We start from the raw sequence: 16,727 nt of genomic DNA on the forward strand, positions 1-16,727 counted from the left end.
TCCTCTGCTTTCTCAGGCTCATTAGCAGGGAGCTGGCAGAGGGGAGCCCTGTTACCTTTAATGAGCATGGACCAGAGAAGTCAGTCATCCTGTAAGGGTCAGGACAGCGCACATTTAAGAATTGTTCCAGATGATCACATGACTTGTAATCCCATGGTGGACTTTGATGGTCTGAGGGAGAAAAGTGATCATAAGGATCCGAGCTTTAAGAATATCTATGTGTAAGCTACTTTTAGTATCTGTAATTTGAAGGGATTCATATTTATTGGAAAAATAGGACAATTTATATTTGTACTTTATTGTTGCCTTTTTCCTTTATAAAAATTTTTCTCTTATTTGGAATTTTATTGAGTTCTTTATTTAGAAAAATCACATAATTTATGACAGCACTACTTGTATTTGTGACTTAAATACTTTTCCCTTCAGTCTACAGTTGTAACTGTCATCACAGTGATTATGTAGCACAGGTGATGCTTATTGTAATAACTGCATACACTTTTGGAAATAAAAAAAAGTCTCATGATTGACTATACTGTATAGTATAGGGTATTATATTGGCTTTTAAAGTTGCGCTTAGGCAGGTTATCTTTGATAGTACAAGATAGTGCAAGACAACACAGGGAGTATTACAAAATAGTTGTTACAAAGAGGAGAAACTGATACCCATTTTAAGAATTGGTATACTGGTTATTCAGGTGAAACCATTTGATGAAAACTAAAACTCTTGGAAACATCCCATTTGTAAAACGAATTAAATGACTTAAAAAGCTGTGCTGTGGTGCAGCAGGTTAATGCCCTGGCCTGAAGTGCCGGCATCCCATATGGGTGCTGATTTGAGACCCGGCTGCTCCAATTTGATCCAGCTCTCTGCTTTGGCCTGGGAAAGCAGTGGAGGATGGCCCAAGTCCTCTGGAAGGAGCTCCTGGCTCCTGACTTCGGATCGGTGCAGCTCTGGCCATTGCGGCCACCTGGGGAGAGAACCATCAGATGGAAGACCTCCCTCTCTCTCTCCCTCTCTCTGCCTCTCCTCTCTCTTTTTAACTCTGGCTTTCAAATAAATAAATGAATCTTAAAAAAAAAAAAAAAAGCTGAAAAGATAATAGAGAGCTGCTTGACAAAATTCCAGGAAAAAGCAGAACCTCAAAGAAAGAAGTAGAGCATGAGGTGGTAGCTTCTACCCTAAAGGCTTTCGCCAGTCTTCACAAACGTGAATTTTGGTTTTGGTGGACTTGTTGGGATGAAGAGGACAGTCAAGCCTGGAGTTCATCTAAAGTACGGTTAAGAGTCAAACAGGATAACAACCACACTTGTGAATGGGACTCCAGGGCCTCTATCAATAGGACAAGAGAGTAACATCTGACTGTCTAACAGCTTTCGTGTCGAGGGGATTGTAGGAAAGGGTGAGTAGAGCAGGAAGGAAAGAAGGAAATTAAGAAAAACAATGTTTGCACACTGTGACCACAGTTTTAACTCTTACATGGAGTTGTAGCTTAGGTTTGTTCTGTCTGCATGGTCTGGGGACTTGTAGGCCATTTATCATGGTTCCTGGTATCAGACTAGTAGCATTTCCAAAGGTCTGAAGGCAAATCGTGTGTGGAGAAATAGCCTTCCTTCTAAGGAACTTGCTGTCATAATTCAGAGACAGTGAACAGTATGTTGTCAGAAGTAACCCAACAATAATAATAAGCAAAATTACATGTGAGATATGTAATCATCATATACACTTGGAGTATTCAAAAATTTCATGGAAAACACATTGTGAAAATGCTGCATATGAATCTCAAAGGCAGAGAAAGAGGGAGAGATCTTTCCATTTGTTGGTTCACTTCCCAGATGCTGGCAACAGCTGGGCCTGGGCTGGGCTGAAGCCAGGAGCCTCTCCATCCAGGTCTCCAGGTTGATAACAGGGACGCTAGGATTTGGGCCACTGCATTCCCAGTTATATTTGCAGAAAGTTTGCTTGGAAGTGAAGTAACCACGTCTCTAGCCAGTTTCCTGGTATGGATGCAGGCATTCTAAGTGGTGGCACTGTGCCATAATGTCCATCCCCTAAAAGTTTTTGGTACCAGAATAAACTTAGATTAACTTGTTAGCACATGTCTAAATAGCATCCAGTTTAAAGGATAAAACAAAGTGACATGAATTCTGCTAGCAATGAAGCAAGAACAAACTTCAGATACCGTGAAGTCTGGGTATAAAAGTGGTAAAATCATTAGTACTTCACAAAATTGTATGAAGTAAGTACCACATAGAAATCAATAGTTTACAGATGAATAACTTGCTTTAAGAAGGGAAGAGATGATGTTGAAGATGAAACTTTGCTGTAGCAGACCATCCACATCAGTTTGTGAATTAAAAATTTAATCTTATTTGTGCCCAACTGAGAAACATTGGCTTTTAATAATAGAAACAACAGCCAATACCATAGATGTCTCTGTTCAGCTTTACACAGTTCTGAATAAAAAATTTAAATGGAGCAAATTGTGCTCAGTGAGTATCAAAACTTGCACCTAGAATGGCAGCAGACAGAGCAGAGGTTTCAATTAAATTTAAATGAACTGGAGCCGGCACTGTGGTGCAGATTAATACTCTGCCTGCGGCGCCAGCATCCCATATGGGCGCCGGTTCTAGTCCTGGCTGCTCCTCTTCCAATCTAGCTCTTTGCTATGGCCTGGGAAAGCAGTGGAAGATGGCCCAAGTGCTTGGGCCCCTGCACCCACATGGGAGACCTGGAAGAATCTCCTGGCCCCTGGATTTGGACTGACCAGCTCTGGCCATTGCGGCCATTTGGGCAGTGAATCATCGGATGGAAGACCTCTCTCACTGTCTGTAACTCTGTCTTTCAAATAAATAAAATCCTTAAAAAAAATTTAAATGAACTGTCATCAAGATCCTAAAGCATAGGCCGGCGCCGCGGCTCACTAGGCTAATCCTCCGCCTAGCGGCGCCGACACACCGGGTTCTAGTCCCGGTCGGGGCGCCGGATTCTGTCCCGGTTGCCCCTCTTCCAGGCCAGCTCTCTGCTGTGGCCAGGGAGTGCAGTGGAGGATGGCCCAGGTGCTTGGGCCCTGCACCCCATGGGAGACCAGGAGAAGCACCTGGCTCCTGGCTCCTGCCATCGGATCAGCGAGCGCGGTGCGCCGGCCGCAGCGCGCCGGCTGCGGCGGCCATTGGAGGGTGAACCAACGGCAAAGGAAGACCTTTCTCTCTGTCTCTCTCTCTCTCTGTCCACTCTGCCTGTCAAAAAAAAAAAAAAAAAATCCTAAAGCATTTCTTCAGAAAACTGGAACAGGAGAGGCAAAATATGGCTTCACCAGTGCAGACCTGAAGATAAAGCATAACCCAAGTGATGACTAGCAAAAAGTGAAAGTGGGCCTGACAAAGCAGCCGAGGCTGGTCAAGATAAAAGATCCTGGCTTCAGTTTCTTTGATGCTTAGTACATTTTGTTTGTTGACTTTCTGGAGGACGCAGAATGATAATACCTGCTTGTGAGGAGAGTGCTTTGAGAAAGTACACCAGAGCCTTGATAGAAAAATGCCTGAGAAAGCGTTACCTGAAGAGTCTGCCGCAGCAATGCTCTCACTCATTCCTCTCAGCAGACAAGAGCAGTTTCCCGAGAGTGTCGATGGGAAATCATTAGGCATCCCCCTTAGAGTCCTGATTTGGCTTCTTCTGAAGTCTTGTTTTAATAATAAAAACAAAACGTAAAAAGGGCATCCGGTTTTTCTTATAGTAATGTAAAAAAGATTGCATTTACATGATTGAATTCCCACAAGCCTTAGTTCTTTTAGGGCTGGACTGAATGATTGGTAAATTGCTTATAAAAGTATCTTATACTTGGTGGAGCTCATATTGAGAAATAGTTAATTTTTTTACCCTTCAATTCCATTTTTCACAAACTTTTTGAAGTTCCTTTGCATTTATAATTCTTTGAGCAATATAATTAAGATTTCAATAGTTTTTCTTCATGTACATATACATCAAAGTTTTTCAAAAAGGAAAAGATAATAACCAGGCAATGTATTTAAATGACATTGTGTATAAGAAACAGCAGAGAGCAGAAATAGATCCACAGAATCCTCGGAAATTGTGGTGTCAGACCTTAGAAATCTGCATATAGACCAACATATGATCCAGCCATCCCACTCCTGGGAATTTATCCAAACCAAAAGAGATCAGCATATGAAGAGTCATCTGTACCCCCATGTTCATTGAAGCATGAGTCACAATAGCAAAGATACGGAACCAATCCAGATGTCTATTAACTGTTGATAAAGAAGTTTTGGTATATATACACCATAGAGTACCACTCAGCTGGGAAAAAAAAAAAATACTGTCTTTCACAACAGGAATCTGTTATACTTAGTGAAATAAGCCAACCCCAAAAAGACAGATATCATGTTTCCGCCGATCCAGTGGAACTAATAGAATACCTGAAATGCAATGTATTGGGCTGAAACAGACATCTTAAGATTCAATGGTTGTTATAGCCCTTGTCTCTTCCATTGTGTTTTGTTTTGTTCTGTTTTGCTTCCTTTTCTTCATACTGTTTGTTGAGCTCCATTACTTAAAGTAGGGTTAACTTTATGATCATTAAGTATACTGGAAATTGATCATGGCAAAGGTTAGAGTGGGAATATGAGAGGGAGGGGAAGAAGGGTTGGAGTGGGAGTGAAGTGGGGAGGAAATCCCACTATGTTTCTAAATCTGTATATATGAAATATATGAAACTTGTGTAGCTTAAGTAAAATTTTAAAAAAAGAAATTGTGGCATCAAATGGATTTAAAACGATTGCTTTTTACAGAAGTGAAGACAAACCTGAGGTCAAGCAGCGAACAAGACACTATGTAAAGGGACTTAATAGATTAGAAAATAACCAGATAGAAACTCTGGAAATGACAACTGCTGTTCACCAAATATACCTGTGAGACAGATTTAGTAGATTACATCTGTCTCAAGAAAGAATTGATTACCCGGAAGATGAGCCAGAAGAAACTTTCCAGAAGAGTGAAAGATGGAAAATACTGAAGAGAGGTTAAGAGATGTGGAAGGTAAAGTGAGATTGAATGTACTTAATCAGAGCTCAGGAAATAGAGGAGAGAGTGAATAATGCAGAGCTAATATTTGAAAAGAGGTTTCTGGGTGAAAATTTCCTGATCTGATGAGAAACCAGTTGATGGAACTAAGTATAATTAATTTTTTTTTTAGTTTTTTTTTTTTTTTTTTTTTTTTGGCAGGCAGAGTTAGAGAGAGACAGAGAGAAAGGTCTTCCTTCCGTTGGTTCACTCCCCTAATGGCTGCCACAGCCAGCACTTTGTGCCGATGCGAAGCCAGGAGCTAGGTACTTCCTCCTGGTCTCCCATGCGGGTGCAGGGCCCAAGGACTTGGGCCATCATTGCCCTCCCGGGCCACAGCAGAGAGCTGGACTGGAAGAGGAGCAACCGGGACAGAACTGGCGCCCCAGCTGAGACTAAAACCTGGGGTGCTGGCGCCGCAGGCGGAGGATTAGCCAAGTGAGCCACAGCGCCGGCCTTAAGTGTAATTAATTTCTACCAGTATAAATGAAATCTGTACCCAGACAAATCGTAGTGCAATTTAATAACCCTAGATGCAAGGACAAAGATTTTAAAAGCAGCCAGAGGATCCCCTCCCCACCCAAAAAAAATGTTCTTCAACAGAGCAACTGTGAATGGAAAAGCATGTATATTCTCAAATACCTGGCAATCTAGGATGAATGCTTAGCAAAAACATCCCTCAAGGATGAGAGTGAAATAAAAGTCTGTTTGAACAAACTTCATTGACTCTTTCTGAAGGAAATTATGTAGTTTATACTTTAGGCAGAAAGGGTCCAGATAAAGGTGTGAAGTGTAAGGTGAAATGGGTGTATTAAACCTGAGTAAGGCTTTAATTAAAATGTATGACAAATGAAGACAGTGTTCTGAAGCCCTTAGATGATCTAGTAGAAAGATAACAGGCATTAATAGACTTGACTGATAAATTACATGTTTTAGTTTTTAGGCTAACTGCTAAAAATATAGAAGTGACTTCTAAATTAGCAAAGGAGAATAAAAGAGCAATAAAAATTAATCTCCAGTGAAGAAAGTAAAGAAACAATAGGTGGAACAAATAACAAACCAAAGGCAGGAGCTTTTTCCGAGTCTCCCATGTGGATACAGGTGCCCAAGGTCTTGGGCCATCCTCAACTGCTTTTCCAGGCCAAGCAGAGAGCTAGATCGGAAGTGGAGGAGCTGGGACTTGAACTTGCACTCATACAGGATGCTGTCACTGCAGGCAGTGGCTTTACCCACTATGCCACAGCACTGGACCCTAGACTTAAATCTAAACATATCACCATTTATATGAAATACAAAATGGGTTAAGTTATTCGGTTAAAAGCCAGAGAATGTTAGATTGGTCTTTTTTAGAAATTCAGTTAAATTAAATTTATAATACATTTATCTGAAAACCAATGATAAAAGATTTCGCAACTAATCATTGCAGTGATACAACATGCTTATACTAATAAATTTGATAGTTATGTTGATATCATACAAATTAGATATTAAGGCAGAAGGCTTTATTGGCAGTCAGGAGAGTCCCTTCATCGGGATCTAGGGGTAGACATAGGGCATCACAGTTAAGATGCCACTCGAGATGCCTGCATCCCATAGTGGAGTGTCCTGGCTCCCACCCTATCCCAGCTAACTGCTGATAAGCAGCCTGGGAGGCAGCAGGTGGTGTGACTCCAGTAGTTCTCTCTGCCACCCAGATAGGAGACTGGCTTTGGCCTGGCCCAGCCACAGTTGTTACAGCCATTTGGGGAGTGAACCAGTGGATAGAAGACCTTCTCTGTCTTTCCCTCTCTCTGTCTGTAATTCTGCCTCTGAAGTAAATCTTTAAAAATAACAAAGTGTAGCAGCCAAGACGCGAACCAGTGCTCAGCTCACACCAGATGCTGGCATTGCAAGCAGTAGCTTAACCTGCTGTGTCACAATACTGGCCCCATGTCTGTTTTTAGGAAATCTAAAATATAGTAATATCTTTCCTTTCTCTCTATCACTCTGCCTTTCAAATAAAAATAAATCTTAAAGAAATAAAAAAAATTACAAATAAGTTAAAAACAGCTAAATCAGTTCTACTACCATACTTGTATACTAGCAGCAAATAGGAATGAAAGTGTAAATTAGTATCATTCATAGTGGTGTGCAGCAAAATCATGCACCCAGTTAGTGTAAAATTCATTTAAGATTTCCAGAAACCTTACTGAAATAAACACAGAAAACTTAATAATTAGTGTAAAATATGTTTGTTAAGTATTGTATAGAAATTCTTCCCAAATGGATTATATATTTGTTTTTGTGGATTAATGGAACTTAAAAGTTCTTCATAAAATTTTATGGGAGATCAATAATGGGCCTAAAATATCCAAGATACAAAAAATAGGGTGGGAGGATTTACTTTATCAGTTACTAATTTTTATTCAAAATATGGGGACTAAAACACTGTCATGAGTGGTCTGAAAATAGTGGAACAGAATAGAAGAAAACTTGTTCATAAGGACAACCTGATAAGTGATGGATACATTCTGGATATTAGTGAAAAAGAATGCCTCTAAGAATAAATAGGGCCAGGCCGGCGCCACGGCTCAACAGGCTAATCTACTCTGCCTAGCGGCACCGGCACACACCAGGTTCTAGTCCCGGTCGGGGCACCAGATTCTGTCCCGGCTGCCCCTCTTCCAGGCCAGCTCTCTGCTATGGCCCGGGAGGGCAGTGGAGGATGGCCCAGGTCCTTGGGCCCTGCACCCCATGAGAGACCAGGAGAAGCACCTGGCTCCTGCCTTCAGATCAGCGCGGTGCGCCGGCCGCTGCGCACCAGCCGTGGCGGCCATTGGAGAGTGAACCAACAGCAAAAGGAAGACCTTTCTCTCTCTCTCACTGTCCACTCTGCCTGTCAAAAAAAAAAAAAAAAAAAAAAAAAAAAGAATATATAGGGCCGGCGCCACGGCTCACTTGGCTGATCCTGCACCTGTGGTGCCGGCACGCCGGGTTCTAAGTCCCTGTTGGGGTGCCGGATTCTGTCCCGGTTGCTCCTCTACCAGTCCAGCTCTCTGCTGTGGCCCAGGAAGGCAGTGGAGGATGGCCCAGGTGCTTGGGCCCTGCAACTGCATGGGACACCAGGAGGAAGCACCAGGCTCCTGGCTTTGGATTGGCGCAGCACGCCAGCTGTAGCCGCCATTTGGGGGGTGAACCAATGGAAAAGGAAGACCTTTCTGACTCTCTCACTAACTCTGCCTGTCAAAAATAAATAAATAAATAAATGGTCCTGTGGCTGGTGCTGTGTTGTAGCAGGTAAAGCTGTCCAAGTCCCTGCTGCTGCACTTCTGATCCAGCTCCCTGCCAGTGTGCCTGAGAAAGCATTGGAAAGTGGTCTATCTCCTTGGGCCCTTGCACCCATGTGGGAGACCTGGGAGAAGCTCTTGGCTTGTGGCTTCAGAGCGGCCCAGCTCCACTGTCGCGGCCATTTGCGGAATGAACCTGCAGGTGGAAGATCTCTTTCTCTCTGTGCCGTTCTGTAACTCTGCCTTTCAATTAAATAACTAAATCTTTAAAAATAAATAAATGAATAAATGGTCTTGGTGCCAGCATTGTGCTGTAGTGGTTAAATCTGCTACCTGTGATGCTGACATCCCATATGGGCACCTGTTCGAGTCCCAGCTGTTCCACTTCTGATGCAGCTGCCTGCTAATGTGACTGAGAAAAGCAGCAGAAGACAGCCCAGTGCTTGGGTCCTGCACCCACATGGGAGACCTAGAGGAAGCTTCTGGCTCCTGGTTTCTGCCTGGCCCAACCCTGGATATTGCGACTATTTGGGGAGTGAACCAAGAGATGAAAGATTCTCTAACTCTACCTTTCAAATAAACCTCTTTTTTAAAAAAAAGATCTCTCTCAAATCTCTTCTGTTTTTCTTTCAAATTAGATGAAAATAAATTTAAAGAAAGGTCCTGGAAAAATTGCGAAAGTTTAATTTAGACTTTCATTTCACAGTATTCACAAATTCTGGATAGATTAGATGCCTGGATTTGAAATTAAAAAAAAAAATTAAAATTAAAAAAAGTTTTAGTCAAAGATAATATGAGAATATGTTCTACACTTTTTTTGTTTGGAGCAGTTAAAATGCTAAAAGTTTTCAGTAAATTTGAGATTTCATTGATTCTAAGATAAACCAGTTTTTATTTTGCATTTCTAATATAAAACACTATCAGTCATGAATGCTATTGATTGTAAAATGTGTTCCAATTTTCACATTTTTCTTATTTTAGCATCTTAGGAATGATGACTTTAGCACATTTCCTAAATCAGTCAGCCGCTTAGGTACTGCCATACCTATGTCCATAGTTTGGGAGGCACAGAGGACAGGGAAACTTTCTTTCTGACTAGTTGGCAAGGATTGTGAGTGAGAACTTAGTGCTTTTAAGCAGTTTTCTGACGTGAGCTTTACAGCATTTCTTGCCAGCTTCACGGCAGTAGCAGTGGTGGCAGCTTCAGTACTTCCAGCTCTCAGTGGATCCTCTGTCTCCTGAGGTGATGGCTGACTTGAATTACAGTTGTGTGCTTTGAGTGACTACAAGCCTCTTGGAATTTATCATTTTTCTAGTTGAAATTTCTGATATATTTTCTCTTCACTGATTCCTTGTAATAAATTTTTATTGCCTCACAAAATCATTTAATGTTTAATTTTTCTTCATTTTAAAAATTGTGGTAAAATGTATATGACATAACCTTTATCATTTTAACCATTCATTTGTGTACAATTCAGTAGCCTTAAATACATTCAGATTGTTGTATGACCATGACCACTACTTGCACCTGAAACTTTTTGTTTTTCCCAGTGAAACTCCTTAGTCATTAGGGAAATACAGATGAATACCACAATGAGCTAGCACTTCATATCTACCTAGGATGGCTATAATTAAAAAAAGGAAAATAATTCTTGACAAGGATATGGAAAAATCTGAACCCTCATACATTGTGGGAATGTAAGATATTTCAACTGCTGTGGAAAACAATTTAGCAATTTCTTAAAAAGCCAGATATGTGCCATGTGAACCAACAGTTCTACTCTTTGGTATATACCCAAAAGAATTGAAAACAAAGGACTTGGGACCGGCATTATGGCCTAGCAGAATAAATCTCTGCCTTCGGTGCTGGCATCCCATGTCGGCACAAGTTTGAGACCCAGCTGCTCCACTCCCTTTTTTCTTTTGTTTCTTTCTTCCTTTCTTTCTCTTGTCCTCCCTCCACCTCTCCCTCCCTCCCTCCTTTCTTTTCCTTTCTCCTCTTGCTCTTACTTACTTACTTATTTGAAAGAGGGAGAGAGAGAGAAAGATCTCCCAACCACTGGTTCACTCTCCAAACGGGCTGCAATGGCCAGAGTTGGGCCATACTGAAACCAGGAGCCAGGAGCTTCTTCTGGGTTTCCCATATGGGTGCAAGGGCCAAAGGATTTGAGCCATCCTCTGCTGCTTTCCCAGATGCATTGGCAGGGAGTTGGATCAGAAGCAGAGCAGCCAGGAGTTCAGCCGGTGCCCATGTGCGATGCTAACCCTGCAGATAGCAGCTTAACCCACGGCACCACTGTGCTGGACCACTGCTCTGCTTCCAGTCCACTCACTGCTGATGCTTCTGGGAGGACAGCGGAGGATGGCCTACGTGGTTGGGCTCCTGCACCCACACGGGACACCCGAAAGAAGCTCCAGGCTTCTGGCTTCAGCCTGGCCCAACCCCCAGCCACGACGGCCATCTGGGAGTGAACCAGTGGATGGAAGATTGTGTGCACTCTGTCTTTCCTCCTCTCTCCATGACTCTGCCTTTTAAATCAATCATCTTTTTTAAGAAAGCGACTCATACCATTATTTGTACAATAAATGTATATTGCAAGATTTTTCATAATAGCCACAGGTGGAAACAAGCTAAGTGCCTATCAACAGATGAACAAACAAAATGTAGTTTATACAAAGAGTGGAATATTATGGGGCCAGTGCCGTGACTCATTTTGTTAATCCTCCACCTGCGGCACCAGCATCCCATACAGGCGCCGGGTTCTAGTCCCGGTTGCTCCTCTTCCAGTCCAGCTCTCTGCTGTGGCCCGGGAGGGCAGTGGAGGATGGTCCAGGTGCTTGGGCCCCTGCAGCCGCATGGGAGACCAGGAGAAAGCTCCTGGCTCCTGGTTTTGGATCAGCGTAGTTCCGGCTGTAGCAGCCATTTGGGGGGTGAACCAAAAGAAGGAAGATCTTTCTCTGTGTGTCTCTCTCTCACTGTCTCTGTCTGTCAAATAATAATTAAAAAAATAGAAATAAAAGAATGGAATATTACTCAGCTATAAAAAGACAAACATTCTCATACATGACATAACGTGAATGACTCATGAAAACATGGTAAATGAAGTAAACCAGACACAAAAGGACAAATCTTGTATGGTTTCCATTTAATGAGATATCTAGAATAGATGACTTTTAGGACAGGAAAGTAGAATAGGGGTTATTTGGGATTGTGAACAGGGAGGAATTGGAATTATTGTTCTAATATGCGTCACATCAGAATTTAGTGTCAAATGGAACCTGGTCTCAACTCTCACTGAGTACAAAATTTATTTTGTACCATCCGTGACAGTTCCTGAAGAGCATTCAGTTGAATGTTTTTAATGGTAAGAAAATTTATTCCTTGTTAGATACCTTTACTGTGGAGCGCAAATATATCTTTCTTTCATTTCTGTTTCTAGGTGCTTACATCATCCTAGTTTAGTCTTCTGGAATTGGACGATCTATCTGTCTGTCTTACTTCATGTCTTCATTATTAGACACACACACCCTTAGACCTGTCTTTGACACCAGTTGCTTGCTATTTGCCTTCATATTTACGTAGGTTATTCCCAACTAAAATAAAAAAAAAAATTTCCTTTTGTTGTGCAACTAGTTTGAGCTGTTGTTTTCTCCTTCTCGTAACTTAATTGCCTTTTCTTATTTAAACTCAATCTTCAGTGTCTTGTTATCAGCTCAGTGTATTCTCTCAACAGTCAGGCTACCGTCTGAACTGTAGTGGTAGTCCTGTATTTCCAGTTGTCCCTGGACATCCTTACCTGAATGTCTCACTGGCGTCACAAAGTGAGCAAGTACTGTACTGAATTAGTATTTTTCCTTTTAATTCTGTCCTTTCTCTCTGTCTCTCTCTCTCACTGTCTATAACTCTACCTGTCAAATAAAAAAAAAAAAAAGACAATACTAGTGGTCTTGGAGATCACTAATTTTTGTTCTAAGCTACTTCCATTTTGAATTTGTTGCATACACTGTTGGATGAATCTTCTTAAAGCATAGCTCTGGTCATATCATCCACTTTCTCAAAAATATTTAGTAATTTCCTCTTGCCTATAAGTTAAATTAATGATTTTCACCTTGATATTCAACAATCCTTTTGATTTAATAACTGTAGATGGTAGTTTTACTGTATTTTTTCCTGTATTTTATTGTTGGGATAAACTTCATTAACTTTAGAGTACTGAGTATGCTAACCTCTGCTGTGCTTTATTTTCTTTGTCAGTTGTGAGTTGATAGTTGAATTATTACAATCCAGATGCAGATCCCTGAATGTTTTTCTGTGGAACTTGATAAGCTGATTCAACAATTTCTGTCAAAGTATGAGGGATAGGAACAGCCAAAAATAGTCTTTAAGATGGGACGAGTTCTTCGTTTTTTTCCACCTACATATTTTGAATGCAATATGCTAGACATTGCTGGGCCCTGGTTATTACCTTGATGAATGACCAGTCTCTCACCCACTGTTCCCATCAAGTCCATTTGTGGTATCCAGAGTTTTTGTTTTGTTTTTAGATTTATTGATTTATTTATTTGAAAGTCAGAGGAGTTACAGAGAGAGAAGGAGAGACAGAATGGGATGGAGCTTCCATCAGCTGGTTTACTTCCCTGATATCTGCAGCAGCCTGCACTGCGTGAGGCTGAAGCCAGGAGCCAGGATCTACATCCACATCTCCCACATGGGTGGCAGGAGCCCGAACATTTGTGCCATCTTCCGCTGCTTTTCCCAGGTCGTTAGCAGGGAGCTGGATCAGACGTGGAGCAGCCAGGGCCCAAACTGGCACACATATATATGGGATGCTGGCACAGCAGGCAGCGTCTTTACCTGCTGTGACATGGAGGGGGGCTCCAAGAGAGGGAAAAACCTGAAGTGGTCCATGGCAGTTTTTAAGCACAGTTTTGATTGACATTCAGTTACAAGGCAGGGACAAAACCCAACAAAAGACATGATTTACAGTGCTTTATCCTATCTGGCTTGCTCATGATAAACAAACACAAAACATCCAGAAGGGTGGGGCAGGTAACTAGTTTTCACAATAAACTGTGAGCTCAGGAGGGTGGAATCACCACTCCCTTGCTGTTTTCGTGGTAAATTTTGAGGCTCCCAAGGAGTGGGCAGGCAGACACTTGTGACCTTGCTGAGGATAATTTTGGGGGGATTATTTTCCACCCTCAGTTTCCAGACTGCCTCTCAAACCATCTGACTGCTCACATTCTGCCCTCAGCAAGAGGGGGACTGGGCAGTGATCGCTCTGGCTGCTTCATGCTGAAAAGGGGCCTTGTCGGGAACAGGAGTCACCACAGGGTTCCAGCAGGAGGTGGCTTCTCAAAGGGAACCGTAGTGCCAGCTTGCAGAAACGGCTTTCATCCAAGGTTTCACGTGCATGGCCACCTAGAATTTTACTTCTTCAAGTCGGAGAAAACAAATCTAACAAGCAGTTTAAACTCACAGGATCTAAAACTGAGGACAGAGCCATTATTAGAGGCCCTAAGAAAGGTGCTGTCTAAACACAAGCAAGTTTTCTCATTGAGAGGCAAATAGAAACTGACAGAGGGGGCTTGATAATAATCAGGCGGGCTTTAAGGCCTTGCCAGTTATAAGGCCCAGACCTATCTATCTCTTCACATGGGGTATATAATAAGGAAGGTATGAACCTCATTAGGGGGCACCTGTGGACTTCCATTACCTAGCTGGCCAGGAAGGAGAACTGGTTTGAGGAGAAGGTAGGTGGCAGGGGCTGGCACTATGGCACAGTGGGTTAAAGCCCCGGTCTGTAGCACCAGCATCCCATATGGGCGCTGGTTCGAGTCCCAGCTGCTCCACTTCGGATCCAGCTCTCTGCTGTAGCCTGGGAAAGCAGTATAAGATGGCCCAAGTCGTTGGGCCCCTGCACCAGTGTGGGAGACCTGGAGGAAGCTCCTGGCTCTTGGCTTCAGATAGGCTCAGTTCTGGCCGTTGTGGCCATCTGGGAAGTGAATCGAGGATGGAAAACCTATCTCTGCCTCTCTGTAACTGTCTTTCAAACAAATAAATCCTTTTTTTTTTTTTTTTTTTTTTTTTTTTTTTAATAAATGTAGGTGGTATCTCTAAAAGGAAAACACTTCTGGTTAATTGAGATTTCTGCCTGCAGTGTTGTTGACCCTACTTGGCCATCCCCTCTACAACAGTGGTTACTTTTGGAAGCCCGGCCGAGTGAAGGGCTTTTCAGCTTAGAACCAACAAGGCCTGCGGCTCTGACTTGAAGTCCTTAGGGTTCCAGGGAAGTTCTGTTTCCATTGACCCAACTCTTGGCTGGCAGAACTGCCAGGGCTCTTCATAAGCAAACTTCTGCTGAAGCTCTTGCGCTTTTTTTTTTTTTTTAATTTATTTATTTGACAGGAAGAGTTATAGACATTGAGAGAGAGAGAGATAAAGAGAAAGGTCTTCCTTCCGTTGGTTCACTCCCCAGATGGCTGCTACGGCCAGCACTGTGCCAATCTGAAGCCAGGAGCCAGGTGCCTCCTCCTGGTCTCCCATGCGGGTGCAGGGGCCCAAGCACCTGGGCCACAGCAGAGAGCTGGACTGGAAGAGGAGCAACCGGGACTAGAACCCGGTGCCCATATGGGATGCTGGCGCCGCAGGTGGAGGATTAACCAAGTGAGCCATGGCGCTGACCCCTGAAGCCCTTGCTTTCCACATTGAAAACTAATTCAGTTGGCTGGCCTGTTGGGTTTCCTTGATGGCAGATCACTGTGTAAAGCAGCCATTAATTGGCCATCCACAGATCTTCACATTGCTTCTGCAACCTAGCTTCTCTTGCCCCTGGTTTTTGTTAAAGCAGACCAGAGGAAACTTTTAAGAGGATGCAAGTTAAGGGGGGCTCAAGTCCCATCTCTAATCTTCGGTGGCCTCAACTGGAAGTCTGTAGTCACAGGCATGTCTGATCGTGGTTTTTCTGTGAGGTAGACAATGCCCATAAAGAAAGCTATGTCCTTGTTTTAACAAACCTGATGACCACCTTATCTATAAAATTTGATGTCATAGTAAAACTCTCCCTTCTTTGATTTGAAAAGTTAAGTTTTGCCTGTTTACTGTGCCCATGGCAAAGTAAATCTAGCTGTGAAATCATAACTTAAGCTTTCATTTTGGCTGTGCTATTATTACAGAAAAATGTTAACATCCCATTTATAAGGTCTGAAGATCAAAAGGTACGTCCTGGAGGGCCCTTCAGAACAGAATGTTTCCTTAAAGAGAATAGAGAAATGAGGGAACAAGTCAGGCTTCCCAGATAACTTACTGACAATAACAACATCAAATGAAAACTTAGCAAACAATTTTAACTGTTAAATAACAACTATGACGACATTTACGAAAAGGTCCAATGCCTTTTATAAACCTCAAGAGTACATGTATTTGGAAACATCACTTAAATATCTAACACAAGTCTAACTTGTTTGGCCAGCAAACCCAAGTACAAACATGTCAACAAATTTAAAACACCTGGTACAGAGATTTAGGTTACATGAACCAAAAAAGGTATATTTGATAAAATATTGCTCATAAATTTCAACTGCTAACTTCATCTATAAGCCAATTAAAATAGAGCTGTTAATGAATAAATTTTTCCATGTAGATATACAGTATGTGCATATGTGTAACATACAAGGTAGAACAATAAAGCAATTTCAATAATAGTTTCCTAAAATCTTAAACTGCTTTTTTTTTTTTTAAACCATCAATCAATTAGAATTGCTTCCTACTCTTAGTAACTTGAATTAATCTAAGTTGGAACCTGTAGTACATCCTTGGCTTTATCTGCTAAAAGAATTGTCCCAGAGTATTGAATACAATAGAGGTCAGGGAAAAAGAGGTACTTTGGAACGTAAAAGAGGACACATTTAAACACAGAACCAATAATGTTTTAAATTCATGAGCAGTAAATTTGATTTTTAGGGTTTGGAGAATACAAAATTGTAGATGGCAAAGGCTTCAAAGAGCTGTGTTTAAAATTATAAACTCATTAACCAACGAGAAGAGACACTTGCTTATTCCACACAGCATTTTGAAAACACCTGTAGGATTTTATAAGACACTTAACCCTTTTATGCCTCTGGGCTTTTGTCACTAAGATAGCGATCATGTCTGAAACAACACAAGATCATTAGACTTTTTTACTTTTGGACATTTGTATCAATAGCATTTTACATTATCATAACTTAAAATTCAGCACTGCCTCACATCTTGATAGTACTTTTAATATAATCTAAATAGCCTTAATAGTTGGTATCTCTACAAGATGAGAGACATATATCCTTTGTATTTCCAGGAGCCCAACTGGAAATATCAAAGTCCAAATAATTTGGAACTTTGATTT

General features: G+C 41.8%; 1 protein-coding gene across 2 annotated transcripts in view; it reads left to right on the plus strand.

Annotated features, from left to right (window-relative positions):
• BRAF (B-Raf proto-oncogene, serine/threonine kinase) overlaps positions 1-16,727 on the plus strand; it is a 212,184-nt gene that overhangs the window by 23,204 nt on the left and 172,253 nt on the right. Inside the window, exon 1 of one of the 2 annotated variants that reach the window (XM_051835108.2) lies at positions 4,807-5,053. The exons of the other annotated variant lie outside the window; for it this stretch is intronic. Coding sequence (XP_051691068.1) covers positions 5,045-5,053 — 9 coding nt within the window. The 5' untranslated portion in view covers positions 4,807-5,044. Of the gene's footprint in view, positions 1-4,806; positions 5,054-16,727 lie in introns of those variants that run through there. 2 annotated transcript variants of the gene reach the window in all.

Source organism: Oryctolagus cuniculus, chromosome 3 (assembly GCF_964237555.1).
Source record: "Oryctolagus cuniculus chromosome 3, mOryCun1.1, whole genome shotgun sequence".
Classification (NCBI taxonomy): domain Eukaryota; kingdom Metazoa; phylum Chordata; class Mammalia; order Lagomorpha; family Leporidae; genus Oryctolagus; species Oryctolagus cuniculus.